General features: G+C 45.8%; 1 protein-coding gene across 12 annotated transcripts in view; it reads right to left on the bottom strand.

The window, feature by feature from the left end:
• The window catches only part of LOC146679438 (calcium/calmodulin-dependent protein kinase type II delta 1 chain), an 81,044-nt gene that overhangs the window by 40,852 nt on the left and 23,806 nt on the right, over window positions 1-16,386 (bottom strand). For all 12 annotated transcript variants that reach the window (XM_085450327.1, XM_085450330.1, XM_085450335.1 and 9 more), the window contains exons 3-4: window positions 4,153-4,212; window positions 2,638-2,692 (exon numbers count right to left, since the gene is read on the bottom strand). In XM_085450327.1, coding sequence (XP_085306453.1) covers window positions 2,638-2,692; window positions 4,153-4,212 — 115 coding nt within the window. The remainder of the gene's footprint in view (window positions 1-2,637; window positions 2,693-4,152; window positions 4,213-16,386) is intronic.

The raw sequence follows: 16,386 nt of genomic DNA, 5'->3' as shown, positions 1-16,386 counted from the left end.
ACCAGAGCTGCTCTACAATAAGTATTTTGTAGACTCATACTGGATTGGTACAACCTCTCCTCCCAGTGAAGGAGCAACGTAGCATCTTTATAAATGATACGTTTTTAAAGAGATATATGAAGCAATAGCACCCGTATCGCTCATATATCACACACTGAATATGAGCTGTCAGCATAAGAAAGAAAAGCAGCTTTAACCCATGCGACTCAGGCCGGATACTCAGGGAAACTGGGATTCTTACATGGTAAAAAAGACATTCAGCAGATGGCTCTGTGTTAATGGAAAATTGTATTTAGTAGTCAGTATAATCTTTTAGTGATATAAGTTTGCATATGGTAGAATACTCCATGTAGTTATTTGTATTAGGAAATATTCAAGCATGTATACTTAGAGGCATATAATTAATTGTGTGTGATCTTTAACAGGCTGCAAAGGCTTGGTGTGTATTCCACACTAGAATGCACCCCCACATCCTGGGAGCACGAGAGAGGTCGTACCTTCTCTTATTGTTTTATGGTAGGATTAACGTAGTTACGTCTGTTTTAGTCTAAGTGCTTTAACTGCTTGACTTCCTCACCAATGTTATCTAGGGTGAGGGAGGTCTACCCTCTTCCTGACCAAGGATGTGCCTTTTATGACCCTTTGATCTCACACACACACGCACACACACACACACACGCACACACACACACACACGCGCACACAGACACACACACACACACACGCACGCACACACACGCACACACACACACACGCACACACACACACGCACGCACACACACGCACACACACACACACGCACCCACACGCACACACGCACACACAGACACACACACACACACACGCACGCACACACACGCACACACACGCACACACACACACACACGCACACACACCCACACGCACACACGCACACACACACACGCACACACACGCACACACAGACACACACGCACACACACGCACGCACACACACGCACACACACGCACACACACACACACCCACACGCACACACACGCACACGCACCCACACACACACACACGCACACCCACACACACGCACACACACACACACACACGCACACCCGCACGCACGCACACACGCACGCACACGCACACACACACGCACGCACACGCACACACACACACACACACACACATGCACACGCACGCACACACACACGCACACACACACACACACGTTCAATGGAGTATAAATAAAGACCAGGGCAGTTCCTCACCGGAGTCTCTCAGTAGGGAGCTGCCCTTGCTAGCAAGAACTCTGTGTGTTTCTCTTCTCTGAGTCTTTACTGAAGAAGTGTTTTAGAATAGTTTCCCTAACACTCTGGAACAGATACCTGCCATCTGTGTGAGCCAGCAGTAATCTCAGCGTGTTTATATGTTTATATGGATGCAGGAGTATAGGATGTGCCTGAGCAGATGGAGTAAAGTAGGGCTGGGCGATATATCGAGTTTTTTAAAAATATCGAGATATTTTCATATGAGATATAAGATGTGACCATATCCTTTATATCGATAAAGTCTATGTTACGTTATAATTATAGTTGTGGAGCCACAGGTTTGCCTCTCTTTCGTCCACTTTTGTCTCTACGCAACGTTACTCCGCCTCTCCTTCACTGAACACAACTCCCCCTCCTCCCCCATCGCTTCACCTGCAGGCAGCGACCAGATGGACACGGCAAATCTCCGTTAACGAGTTACTGTGTGGATCGCCCCGTGCGTGGGGCTGGACGGCGTCAACGTGTTAACGAGCTAACCACGCTAACGAGCTAACCACGCTAACGAGCTAACCACGCTAACGCCATGCAGCCCAGAGGTGGTGCACGGCCTAAAATCCTTTCATTCTCTCAAACGTTGACAGCGCGCCTTATGTATGAATTCTGGTTGTGCTTGATGGCCGCGAACCGATCTTAGGTGGAACACGGCGCTCAGCAATCTGTCAAAAAACCGCTTGATGGATTGTCGGAGCATTACGGCTGAGCCTCGCAGAGTGATACGTACTGTGCTTCGACGTAATATTACCGTACTGTGTATAAGGACCATAAATGGCACCTGAAGAGGATTTCAAACTCCAGGCTCAGTCACGCAGTACAAGTTGGGAACAGAGCAGCTGTGAAATCTTTGTTATTGTGCTCAGCGTCTATTAGTTTACATTTTGACTGCACAATTGTGAGCTCTTTGTTATGCACAAAAACAACATTGTTTTCTTTTATTTATGGAGCATTATTATTTAATGAATGCTGATAATTTATTTTTGAGTAATTTCTTCATGTACATCTGTGCTGTATGTTAATAAAAGTGCCCGTGTGACATCTGGGACACAGTGTGACTAAGAGCTCTCTGTTCGTTCTTACTTTATGGCTTTAAAAAATATCGAGATATATATCGTATATCGCCATCCAGCTAAAAGATATCGAGATATGAATTGTGGGTCATATCGCCCAGCCCTAGAGTAAAGCAACACGCTGCATTTATGCTCCCCAGATGCCTCGGCGGCGGTGCATGGGACAGCGGCGAGGTTACCCGTCTTGTGTGAGATGTGGGTGTGGTCTGCGCAGTCACACGTGTTTCGTGGTGCATTAGTGGAACATGTAACAATCAAAGGCAGCACTTACAAGTCAAAGACCAGATAGTGGAATCCTTCCTCTGATATGCTGTCGTGCAGCCGCACTGTGGGAGAAGGAGGGGAAAATTACGTTTTCATTGTTGCCCCGGCACCACGTGACCAGCAGCTGATGAGGACGGCGTTTTTCTACTTCAGATCTGCACGTGTGCAGAGATCTGCAGCAGCAATTTAAACACAGTTCATTTTACCTGTGGACCTGTGGAAACAGACTTTACAAGTAACTGCAGACGATTTATTCATTACTCTGAAAACACATCGAGAACTCTTCACGTCTAATGATTGATGTTGGGCTTGAACTCGGCAAACAACAGGTCACATGCTGGTTTCATGCTCCACATGTAAGACACGTTTGCTGTGACCAATAATGGACTTTATCAAAGACTCCTCTAACAGCAGCGCTCACGAAAGCTCAGACAGTCCAACATACGAGTGGATGAAGAGACCAAAGGGAACGCTCTCGCTGTGGGGATCTTTGGCATTTCCATCAGCTCCTCTCATGGCCGACATCAGAGATCCATCACTGCAATGAGCTTGCAGTGGAGCTGGATGCTGCTGGGACGATACTGGTAAGAGGCGTGCCAAGTGTACGGTTACCTGTTCAAACTTGATCTTAATCAGCTGCCTTTTGTTTGCTAAAGATCAAACAAATATGGACACATTGTAAATCTAACAGCACGATCTCTAAAATAACTGCTCATAGATAAATTAGTCTTTTTATTCCCGTTCATCTGTGTTTACATATATTTAGTGTCCAGACACGATTTAGACATCGTATAAATGACTAAGAGCTGAGCTCATGTTATTGACACAACAGAGCACATTACATAGATACAGCAGCATTCTTCTGTAACCTGTAAGTTCAGCCAGCACGTCTGTGCGACACTAAACCACGTTAAAGCAGAATGAAGTCAGCCTTGGTTTCGTGCTGTGAGCAGGGACACAAACCCCATCACTTTCACACTAAACCCTCCAATTTCACGTGTTGCTTAGTCCGATTCAGACAAGCTCACAATAGACCAGCAAACCAAATAACCCCCATCATCCCCTCATTTGTCACTTCCCCCGTCCCTTTCTTTTTTCACTAGAAGGACTGAAAAACAAATGACAGTTTCCACAAAGTCATTGCTGAGGTGATAATTGCAGGTCTTTGTGGCTCAGAGGGAAAGTATCCTTGTGCTTGTGCTGCAATAAGGGACGGGTGAGTCTGCAGTGGGTAGTTTGGGGAATGAGGCAGTGGGGGTGTGCTCTTGCACTCGTTCTGAGGACTCAACAGAGCAAAGAAGCCAGGAGAGCTGTGGCAGCCCTAACCCTAAGATTAAGACTCAGCTCTTCTGATTTGACTGAAGTAATGAAGTTATTGAGGAGAGCTGCTGCACGGGCGAATATCCTGGCAGAGCCGCTATGTGACGTCACGGGCAGCCTTTAAAGGCTGACCTTTCATGTTCACTGTCGACAGAAATAAATAAAACTGTAATGTCCTCAGTGAAGCAGGAGCTCTAGTTACCGATGTTGGAGTGCTTCAGCAGGCGGCAGATCCTGGCCTCGCGCTCCAACTTCTGGTGATCTGAAAAACAAAGAGAGACCATATTTGTGTGAGCCTTTTTCAGACCGGCGTTTACACAAACAGCACCTCCCTCCTGGGAAACGAGGAAATGTGAGCTCTGGCACGTCAAACACAAGCGTGACGCAGCCGTTGGTGCAGAGCGTGTGCGGCGAGTCTATTCTTCGCCTTTCACAGCGCTAAACGAGGCGGACGTGCATCATCTGACAGAAACAGCTGGAAAAGAAGGTTATTACAGATGTTCTCAGGACCAGACAACTAACCACCACGCTCACACTTTTACCCTGTTCTTCATTCCAGTCGTCTTCTTGAAGGCTGTCAATCACAGCCATAATATTAGGCACAGAAGCTTCTCGTTGCCGTGGTCCATCCCAAAAGATCACCAGCCTGTCACAGGCTGCCACACGACTCAATGTTTTCACTGGGTCAGTCTGACAGCGCAACAGGAAGGAGCATCAACAAAGCTGCTTCCTGTTAGACACCAGAAGCCTTTTGTATAAGACAAGCTTCGTGTAAGCACGTTACCTGATTGCATTCGTGTCTTACCTTCAGACAACAGTTCTGACTGTGGCAGAAAATCCAGAAAGAAACATTAACGTGTCCGTGCTTTCTGTAAGAACGTGCAGTTTTAGAGTTCGGGTCATAATTTAGAAGCACTTATGGTTCACAGGCTGATCAGTGTGATAACACACAGAAACATGCACCACATGCAGGATGTTACGCATCCCTATTGCATTTCTAATGGTCCAGATGTTGTTGTTACTAGAGCAGGGCGATATGGCCAAAAATATTTATCACGATATATATTTTAAAATTTGCGATAACGATATAACTGACGATATAATTGTGGCGAGACAAAATACAACTCCACAACATTACTAGCGCAAAAAGACAACCTTCCATATATTTTCACTTAAACAAGAAGCTGGTTTTTATGTACATTAAAGCTTTATAAAAATGTAACAGTGCAAATGCAAATTCCTTGCTGAAAGTTTAACCAAAAGGCATTTCCAGTAGAAATGGGCTGACATATCCTGAGCATAACCATGTATAATATCCACTGAAGTTAAAAAGAGGTGCTTTGCAACATTAAACTGCAGTGTGCAGTACGCATTTTTCGGACCATAAGGTGCACGGGATTATAAGGCACATTAAGCGAAACAAAGCAGTCAGATAAATCAAACTTTATTAAACTCATTCTTCTTGCTTCCTCCACTTCTGTACCATTGATTCATTAATGTTGAATTCTCTGCAGCTGCTCTATTCCCATGTTGTTGCAGTATATTAATGACTAACCTCGTATTGTGGATGGATTATCTCAGTTGTTCTCCTGACTGAAGTTTGGTCCGTTTACAGCATCCTGCCATGCGATTGCATTTGTCTCTAACCATCAGGAACCTTCACGTTAACTTTTATAAGTGGAAAAGTGTTAGTGTTCGTCCTCCAGCTTCACTGTGCTAATGTTATGCTAACATAGCTGTGTCGCTAGCGATCACGTAGCACATCATTATATACCACCTAGCCCAACTTCAGTAACCCTACAAACGTCACTGCTGTTTAGTTTCCTGTCTTCATTTATGTTGGACGTGATAGCAGAGCTGTACGTTTGATTTTTTTCAGAAATCTCTCAGTCAGAACATGCTATATCATGCTTAGGTAACTAGCGAGCTAACTTCCGCTAGCTTCCTGCTAACTTCTAACTCCGTTAAATGTAATAACTTTTGTTTTCATGGATGCCTGGAAGTTAAACTTTATAGTTACACCTGGTAAAGCAGCAATGCTGTTCGTTTTATTAAAGATGAAAGAATTTAGACAGTTTTTAACTCTAAGTGATGCTGCAGTGTTGTTTGACCTGAAGCATACGGAGTTTAGGACCCAGATTACTCCCAGATTTAAGAGCATCTTAGTCCGACAATAACGACGGCCGCTTGCATGTTCTACAAAAAAATGTGCTTTGTTGTGTATCTGACGGACAAACACCAAACCAGTTCCACATCACGGAAGTTGCACCATTTTTACAAACTAATTCTGGTTCATCTGTTTCACTCAACAATCGGCCATGTGCGTATGAAAACAAAGGCACTGCGCATGCGCGTTTTACTCATATTCTATCGCGATATTTCATTTTCCTATCGTTGCCTAACATTATACCGGTATTACCGTGAACGGTATAATATGGCCCAGCCCTAGTTGGTACAGTAGCAGTTTAAGTCCTAAGTGTGATGAAGGCCTGAGCAAAGCGCCATCATCAGCCAACGCCCTCCATGCAGAAGGCAGGTCGATGTTTGTGTAAAGTTGGTCAGAGGCTTCCTTTGTAAGTGCACATGCAGCATCAGCGTGCTGCCTGCTGTAATTTCCTTTGGGATTAATAAAGTATTCTGATTGAGATTAAACTCTGTACTCAGCATGAAACCATGTGACATGACACATCCTGTTGAATATGCATCTCCTTCTCTGCTCCTCACCTGGTTTGCTTCTCATCATCCTCACGTGCAAATATGGAAAAAGAAGTTGGACTGGCAGTGGGAATCAGGCTCAGCTGCAACATGTCTGCAGGGCGCTGGCAGGTCTGACACCATCTTTACTTTGTGCTGATGAGCCATTGTTACTCTGATGAAACCATTAAACTGTGGAAAGGCCCCATTAGGCCATAAGCTTTGACTCGCATACAGCATGTTTAGTCTCTCACTGTGACCTTTGGAGGTCACTGTGAGTAAACACTGCACACACATCGTGCTGTATTTGTGATGGAAAAATGAAGAAAGAGCAGCTGGAGGAGGTAACTGCTACATCCCAGCAGCAAACTGCACATGCAACCACATGCTGTCGTCTATACTCCACACTGATCCTAATCTAGAGAGACCACAGACTAGTGCAGATGTTGTGTAGCAGCTGCTGTATGTTCCAATCACACCTCGTCTCCTCAGCTCCTAATCGGACCAATGGGCTGTGCTTTTGCAGGGACCGGTGCTCACTGGGGGATGTTCTTGTCCCGACATCACCCACTCTCTCCGTGTGGCTGCACGCCGCTAATCTGTGACGTAACAGGATTAGCAGCATGAGTGCTGCGCTGAGCATCAGCACCTCCGAACACTGGAGGCTCAGTCCTGTTCTTTTTATGTGGACCAATATGAAACAGCTCTTTAATATTAGCACCGATCCATCAATGCCACCGAGTCCAGCTGCCACACGGCCGTGGTCAGGCCGTCACATGGCCAAGAGACGGACAACCTCACTGAGTCACGCCAAAGCCAACGTGGAGAGGTTGGAGTAAGAAAAACATCCAAGTCGACTGAAAGTGTTTAACGTGCAATGGTTCAACATTAATTTAGCACAATGTGAGGTCTTACGGTGCTGTGACAGCATCTTCAGCTTCCTCATTTCTCAGGGTTTTAGAGATTTGACAGGTTTCCTGTAAAATCACAGAGATATCAGACTTGTGCCCATCATCCTCAGAAACACTGACTGAATTAAGACGTGACCGTCTCCAGCCGGGTGTCAGTTTAGGGGCGAGGATGTTGTTGACACAGGGTTGGACAGCTCCTCCTCTGGATACATGAAATCAGCATTTGAACATTTTGGATCCAATCAGGTTCGTCTGAGATCAAAATGTGACGACGAGCTGAACCACGTGTAAGAAATGTGAAGCTAAAAACACACAAACACAACGCACAGTGTGAAGCAGACACTGATGTCACAGCAGCCTCAGCAGCAACAAACTCAGAACAGGGACGGTTGTTGTCTTGTCCTCATCCACCGTCCACGTTTGCTTGGACGAGCAGACTGACTCTGCTCAGTTCAGCTCCGTAACACACACGAGTGTAAAAGGATGCCTTGGCATGTCCAGTGCTAACAGTGCACCGCGTGTTGAGTAAATAACAGTTGTATTTGCGGGTCTGTAATCAAACACGGCGACACAAACAGGTTTGTGCGTCTTCATGTTTACATTTTTCTCCTGGTTGCACCATCAACCTCAGCGATATGCTGGAGCTGCTCATGGAGGCAACGCCGACCCCAAAGCCTCATCGGTGCACGCTTCCTCTAAGAGCTGCCGGCTGCTTCCACCATCAAAGACAAACTCATCCATTCAAAATCACATGTGACAAAGCATGAAGATGGACGTCCTGTACGTCAGTCCTCAGCTCTGTCTGTCTCTGTACCTGTGTTATAAGAGACCACACGAGCTGTAAGAATAAAGCCCTGGAGTCCTGTAACAGTGACACTTTTCATGAAACGAACAAAGTTGTGAGGCCGCGCTGTGACACTGGCCCATTTACAAACCCCCGATGAGCCTCTGAACAGCGTCATCAGGCGCCAGAATGAGGCCGACAGCTATTTTCAACGTGTCCACTGGATGGAAGGAGCCGCCTCCACAGCTCTGTGAAGCACATCTGGTCCCCAAACAGACGATCCGGCCACAGCAGCATCGCTGCAGTGAGAGAACGGGTTGCAGTCCATGACCTCTGACCTTTCCTCCACAGAGAAACACCTGTGGTTCATTAAATCTCGTCAAAAGACGTGATTATTTATCTTTGCCCCATGCATTTAGCAAAGAACAAAACAGCAACAGGCCCCATGCTGGTATCACAGAGAGTAACCCCCGAGGAGCCCAGCAGCCTGGGGGAGGGAGCTGCAAATGAAAGAAGGCTTGGGGACAAAGACAAGGCTTCCTCTTCACAAAGCATTTCCAGCACATTTCCTGCGTGCACGGCGAGGAGCCCGCACAGGCTCGCCATGAGAACGTGAGCGATACAAACAGTCGCCGTCAGTGAGCCGATCGTGCGGCTGTCTCAGTCTGCTCCAGTGGCAGATCCTTTAGCAGCGCTCATGATGACCGTGGCTTCATGTCGTGGTGGAGCTGCAGACGCTGCCAGGCTCTCGTGTGCAGGTGTGATTGGAAGCAGTTTAATACATGACCTGTCACAATGCAGCTAGCTAAGTGAGACCGTGTGCTGCACAGAGCCTGCTCGAGCTGAGGGGATGAAGCGTTTGGATTTCCCTTAAAGAGCCAGATTTAGGCTGATGTTTCCCACAGTCAGCTCTTAGAAGTCTTATATGTATATTTATGGGTTGCAAAAATGACTTTTCTCAACGTACAATGCAACCTTTCAGACGTTCCTAACACAGCATTGCCAGTACCGGTCACCATACTGGTCCCCAGTGACCCAGCACATTACTGCATGGAGGGTCGAGGCCATCCAGCCCCTCCTGGCACAGAGGGCTTCTCCAGTTATCTGACAGGAGATCCTGTAACTTACAGCACTTCAGGGAAACTTTACTGTTTTCTTTTATTGTGAAAATATTTTGAGGAAAAGCAGATTTTTGCTAGTTGATGTAATCAGCTGTAGTTCTTAGAAAGGTAATCCGAGACCATGTACAGTGACCTCTGACCTGCAGGTTTCCATCCAACCACAGCTGCAGTCTGTCCCCAGTGTGTCAGTATCACCCCACACGTGCTGCTGTGAACTCCACACATCTACACTTAAATCAGGGGGACCTTTGATTTGCAGCCATCAGGATCATTTTTATGTGTCTGTATTATATTAAACACACACATTAAAAGTGAATCTGTCCATAAACTGCACTCAGTTTACTCCTTCCTCACTGTGAGCATCATTCATTATTAATAAACCAGTAATGAAGGTCAGGATATGCATTTTTATTCCAGTCCATTCTTCTTTAGCAGCGTTTAAATAACCTTGATCAGATTTGATGGTTTTGTTACAGACTTTAAAAAAGTGTTTTTCTTTCACACATGTGGGATTAAATTGTTCAAATGTAGAAAACAGTGATGTCATGTTCTGTGACCCAGGCACAGAGAGACTTGATGAATTTAGGAATCTCATGATTTAATAAAGAAATTTGCAGACTTGCACAGAGATGGTAAAATAATGATGCCTGATAGCGGAGACGAGGACAGCAGACGACGAGGACAGAGAGGAACAGGTTTAAATGCACCGAGGACACAGTCAGAGGGAACTCGGGACACCTGGAGACATGTAGGGACTGACAGAGACGGGGAAGACGGGGAAGACGTCTCATCGTGACGAGTAAAGGTTACCTTGCCTGGCTGGGCAGCTCTCTGGGTGCTCGGCACCCCAAAGCTCTGATCCTAGAAGCGCCCCTGGCACCAGGTAAGGAAAGCGCTGGCGTCTGTTTTCAGGAACAACTGAGCCTCGGACACCTCGGGCGTGTTAACTTAATGGAAGCTTGTAACAGAGTCGCTGTGCAGCTTTCTACGAGCCGCCACACTGACTCATAAAAACTGTTTACTGTGCCAACAGTGACGCACATTTGAGTGAGTCACTGTCGGGTGAGTGTGAGAGAGTGGAAGAAGGTCGCAGGTCCACTGGAGAGCACATATTTCTGAGGTAAACATTTACGTCCTGCGAGTCTAATTTTCTTTAAAAAGTGTAGACTACGAACAGCATCCTGTCTACAGTCGCACAGCAACAACAAAAAGCCCAAAGCAGGTGGTGAGTGCTGCCAGAGGGTCAAAGGAAGCTCGGCCTCAGGGAAGAGAAGAGGAAACCACCACCAGAGGCCTCAGACAACGCGTGGGACGGATAACGGTGACCCCATCTTCTGATGAAACATCACTGCTGCTGGTCATCCACCACAGAAGAAGAATGAACAATCACTGTGTCTGTCTGACTGCAAACAGGTGAACCTGGTCATCAGTCAGCTCTGACCATGTGACCATGAATGACTGATAAACAACATCAGTCAGGAATCAGAGACGAATAAGAACCGTGCGACCAAAGGCTCAGAGTTTCAAGTACGACAGAAACATCCAACACAATATACACCCCACATCACTGTTCTGATCCAGGGTCAGTTTCCATCAGCAGAATGCACTCGTCTGCACTCGGCCATTCACAGTGACTGTTCAGTCTCACTAACGAGGGGGAAGAGTCAGAAGCTTCGACACAGTTTCAGCTGAGAATTCAATTTCTTTCCAATCACCTTTCAATAAAAATGATATTTTTACATTTTCCACCTGTCGGGGAGCTACAGCAGCAAAGACCAGGACAGAGGGAAGTGTGCCTGAGCATGGTCTACCAACTAACAGATCTATCCAGGGAAACTGATCCTGTGTGTGACGCCACACCAAAACAATGAAAAGAGGATAAACTGACAGTAATAATAGAGTCTGCCTTAGATCCGCTGACTCGATGCAGGACTGATAGACAGCCTTCAGTGTGCTGTACAGGCTGGGCAAGGACGAACTAAATGCTCTGTATGGATATTTCAAACCTGTTTCCACAGCTAACACGTCCCCAGCAGAGAAAGCAGCACTTGTGTCTGTAAAAGTGAAGAGATAATTGTCACAAGGTCCCAACTTACCTTCAGTCCTAAACTACAGTCGACAAAAGCTCTAAAGTCCCACCTGGTGCCGCTTCCACTGCAGTCCTGAGGCCTGTTAGTCTTGTTATTCAGCAGTTTGGCTGCTTCATCACAGCAGCTGCACAATCGCTCTCAAAGCCAGCAGATGAAGCAGGTAATATGTCTTTAGACACCATTCAGGGGCTTCTCACTGCGGAGGTCACAAAGCAGCTCTGTTGCATAATTACAGCTGAGGATCCAGCGCAGGTTTGGCACTCGGCAGGAATCCTTCTGTTTCAGGCTCCTGCTTATCAAAGGTACTCTGGTCGCAGGGTCACATACTGAGGGTTTGGATCGTCCCCCTCTGGGGAATGCGGCCCTGCTTACTGCCATGAAGGCTTCAAGTACAGTAGTGAAGTGTGTGCTCATGTTGGTGTACAGCAGTGGTTCCCACACTTCCTTTGCTGGCCCCCCCGCGACGGCTCTGCGACCACCCTCAATGCCCCCGCTGGTATAGACTTTGTCGTTTTGACAGATCTGTTCCAGCTTGCCTGACATTATGCTGTGTGCCGAGTTATGCATGTGTTGGATGGCTGCAGAGACCGGCGTACAGCAGAGAAGGCAGGAGATTCCTTGGAGCGTTGATTTGTTTTTGTCTACACTAGGATTAAGTACGAAATAGAATCGTGTGCATTTACAATGTTACACATGCAGACGTGAAAATGATGGGTCGAACCTTCAAAGGCCAGGGTTCGGTTAGTTCGAGCCTTCTGCTGGTCTTCTACCCTGGCTGATGTAAGCACTCATCGCAGGGTGACAAGCTTTCATCTCTCTGCAGGTTCATATTTGCAGAGACAGTGTGGTGTGCATACAGCTTTTCTTTCCTTCTGTTTTGCAAGAGTTTCTAAGGGTTTGGCATCACACCCAGTTGTTTGCATTTTCTGGAGCAATTAGAGCTACTGCACATGTGCCCAAGCAGGTACGGGCTTGCACGGCTCCCAGAGCGTGCAGGAATGTGCTGCTCAGCGACTAGCTGGCAGCTGTTCCACCCAGCTTTTCGTGGAGGTTGCTGTCACATTACAAACGTTCCTGTCACGACCTGTTGTGTACAACGACAGCAAGTCTGTGCACCATGTCTACTGCACAAGCAGAGAGCAAATGCAGTCTGTCCGTGTCAAACGACAACTTAGTCACAAAAACTGAGCTTTTCTAACACATGCTATACACACACTGCTACGCACAAAATGCAAGAAAACGTTTCAGCACTTGGGCCAAAAACACAGCGTAACCAGGCTACGGAGGCAAGCAGGACAAACCACCACGCCAGATAAGGGTCACGGATTCAGACTGGATCTAGCTGCGCTCCAGTCACGGTCCAGTTCGGTCTGTTTCAGATCCATTTATAGGGGTTTGCTTTGTCCCGACTTGATCAGAGTTACTTTTAAACACGCTCATCCTCCCAAAGTGACACCAAAATGTTCAACATCTCTGCAATCTCTCATAGCACGTTTGCCTGATACAAACCTTATCTTCATCACAGACTTTGAAGGTGACATTTTTTATTGGCCAGTCTTCCTGTTAACAGTAACTGAGTGAAAGAGCAACCACCCAATCAGTGAAGACCGATGTCAGATCCCAGGAGAAACGCTTACACTGCCGAGCATCAGAGATCTCATGCTAAAAAACGACTAAAACGACGCTTCTTTCAGTATCACAGTCAGCAGTGACAGACGCAGATATTCCTCCAGACTGAATTAAAACTTTAACATTAAAAAGGAGGCCCTGCACTTATCTGCCTGTTGCCATGGCGAGTCCTGGTGGTGCTAACACGAACACACTGACAGCTGATTGCTCTGAGCTGAACACAGAGTCTGATGGTGGCTTGTGGCCAACCAGTACCTTACAACATGGTACTTAGTCACCGTTCAATAACTTCTCTTCTTTCCAAGCAACAGGACACTGAGAAGAAATGTTGTGTTTGAGTTTTTGAGAATCAATGAAAGCGTTTCTACGAAAACACAGCAATAATGCAACAACCGCACTACTGGTACAGCTGCTGTTAGAGGCTGGGAGCAGACAGTAGAGGATGTGTCCACGTTGATTTCTTATGCATCAAACCTGTGAGTCGTGCAGTGAAAACTACTGAAGTCTGTCACTGCTCAAGCATTATGTGACAGGAGGCCAGAAGCACACTAAATACACTTGATGGTCATTTTTAAAGTCGAATGTTCCCGTTCAATTTCATTTTTTCCATCTTTCTGTGCTCAGTTCACACGTTTGCCTTCGATTCATCTGAAACTGTGTCCAGTAATATGCTGCTGCCACAGTCCTGCATGTGACTGTGATATTGGGATCCAACCACACAAACATGTCTCTGACACGTCCACATCCCTCCTTTGAAATCTCATTCATCTTTTAAAAACATGTTTTGATTAATACAAACATTTATTTCTGCAGTGGAACAGAAGTACGCGTCTCCCTGACCACCACCTAATGCTGCTGCTGCAATAGACAGGCTCCTATTTGAATGAGCCGGGCATAATCTGGACACATTTGCATGAGCAGCAGAGGAGGAGACGGCTAAAAATAGATGCTACTATAAAGCAAAGCTCTGTTTTCTTTCACACGTTCGTTACACGAGTTGTTTAAAAGCCAGTACAGGAAAAACAAGCTGTTTAACTTTGTGTCCAGAATGAACTGCTGCAAATAAAGTTTGATGTATAATGAAGACTAGCTGTGCATTTGTGCCTTTGATGAGCTGTGACAATCACATGAGGCCAAATGTAACCGTGTAGACTGTGTACATGTAAACATGTAGCTCGTCCAGTCCTCTGTTACGGTACCACGATGTTTCCATGGCTACAGGCATAACTGGGTTGGACATTTTGACCTAAACGAGCAGCTGTTATTACTCTGGTTTCTCTGTTGAGCTCTACATTTAGAGACTAATATCTTTCTGCTGAAGCCATTCATGTTAAGTCTCAAAGTGCATTTAGACTTTTACCAGGCGCCAGTCAGCTCTGAGCTAATCCTGCAGTTATCTCTTTATTTATACGATACGTTTAAAAAATGCCCGACATCCTCTCTTCCTGTCATCGGTTGGCTACAACAACCATTAACGACATGAATAGTTTGGTTCCTTCACACAAAGTCTATAAAATCAAATCCCACGTATTAGATTTGGATGCCCGTCGTGATGCAACCCACGGATTTGCATCTCCTCCATATTTGAACCGAGGCTCTTTGTCGTGTGAATAACTATGTTGGAGCGATCCAACTGAAGCAGGTCAGGTTTGTTGTTGTGACTTCACAGGCTGGTTGGACATGATGGTTTAATGACTCGCATGTATTTTTCACATCACTATCATCTCTAATAATAATGATGACACCATGGATACCAATGGAAAGAATGAAAATACATGAAAATACATCGTACGGTTCAGGAAAAAGTTTGAATCTCAGCAGGAACAATTTAGCGGCAGAAACATTTCACTAGTAAGAGCCAGGACTCGGCGATATGACCCAAGATTCATATCTCGATATTTTTTTAAAGCCATAAGTTAAGAACAAAAAGAGAGTTCTAGTCACACTGTGTCCCAGATGTCACACAGGCACTTTTATTAACATAGAGCATAGAGTTACATGAAGAAATTACTCAAAAATAAATTATCAGCATTTATTAAAAATAATGCTCCATAAATAAAAGAAAACAATGTTGTTTTTGTGCATAACAAAGAGCTCACAACTGTGCAGTCAGAATGTAAACTAACAGACGCTGAGCACAATAACAAAGATTTCACAGCTGCTCTGTTCCCGCTTCATAACCACGTCTCTGAACAGCTGCCATTTATGGTCCTTATACACAGTACGGTAATATTACGTCGAAGCACAGTACGTATCACTCCGCGAGGCTCAGCCGTAATGCTCCGACAACCCATCAAGCGGTGCAGCTCCGTAGCTTAGCAAAGTTGTAAAACATTTTTGACAGATTGCTGAGCGCCGTGTTCCACCTAAGATCGGTTCGCGGCCATCAAGCACAACCAGAACATACATAAGGCGCGCTGTCAACATTTGAGAAAATGAAAGGATTTTAGGCCGTGCAGCCCCTGTGGGCTGCATGGCGTTAGCGTGGTTAGCTCGTTAGCGCGTTGACGCCGTCAAGCCCCACAACTCGCTAACGGAGATTTGCCGTGTCCATCTGGTCGCTGCCTGCAGGTGAAGCGATGGGGGAGGAGGGGGAGTTGTGTTCAGTGAAGGAGAGGCGGAGTAACGTTGCGTAGAGACAAAAGTGGACGAAAGAGAGGCAAACCTGTGGCTCCACAACTATAATTATAACGTAACATAGACTATATCCATATAAAGGATATGGTCACATCTTATATCTCATATGAAAATATCTCGATATTTTTAAAAAACTCGATATATCTCCCAGCCCTAGTAAGAGCCAGGGTCCTTTGCAGACTCTACACTGAGACACGCTGGACAACCAATCAGACGTGGCTGCAGTGGGTAGACTTGCACATATAGATGTTCTCTTCATTGCAACAAGGGCTGCCACAAATGATTATTCTGATAGTCGACTAGTCACCGATTATTTCTGCGATTAGTCGACTAATCAGATCCATTAGACGTACAGCTTATTGCACCAGCAGCATCTGCTCTTATATAACTATCATTAGCTTACAGCTTTAAGTGTTTAAGGTGCTAACTAACAATAAAGACAAGATGATAGTTTATTAAATTTTAATGAAATTTGCAGATTGTTTCGGTGAAGTTTAATAAACTCCTTGCTATCTAAAATATAACAGGACACCGGAGTAAATTCTCCAGCATCTCACACTGACGTTTATT

This window comes from Copadichromis virginalis, unplaced genomic scaffold, assembly GCF_057382275.1.
Source record: "Copadichromis virginalis isolate Kocher_CV1m ecotype Utaka unplaced genomic scaffold, C_Virginalis_male_GT1.1 unmapped_scaffold_1, whole genome shotgun sequence".
Taxonomy (NCBI): Eukaryota; Metazoa; Chordata; class Actinopteri; order Cichliformes; family Cichlidae; genus Copadichromis; species Copadichromis virginalis.
This window is presented reverse-complemented; position numbering and strand designations above follow the sequence as displayed.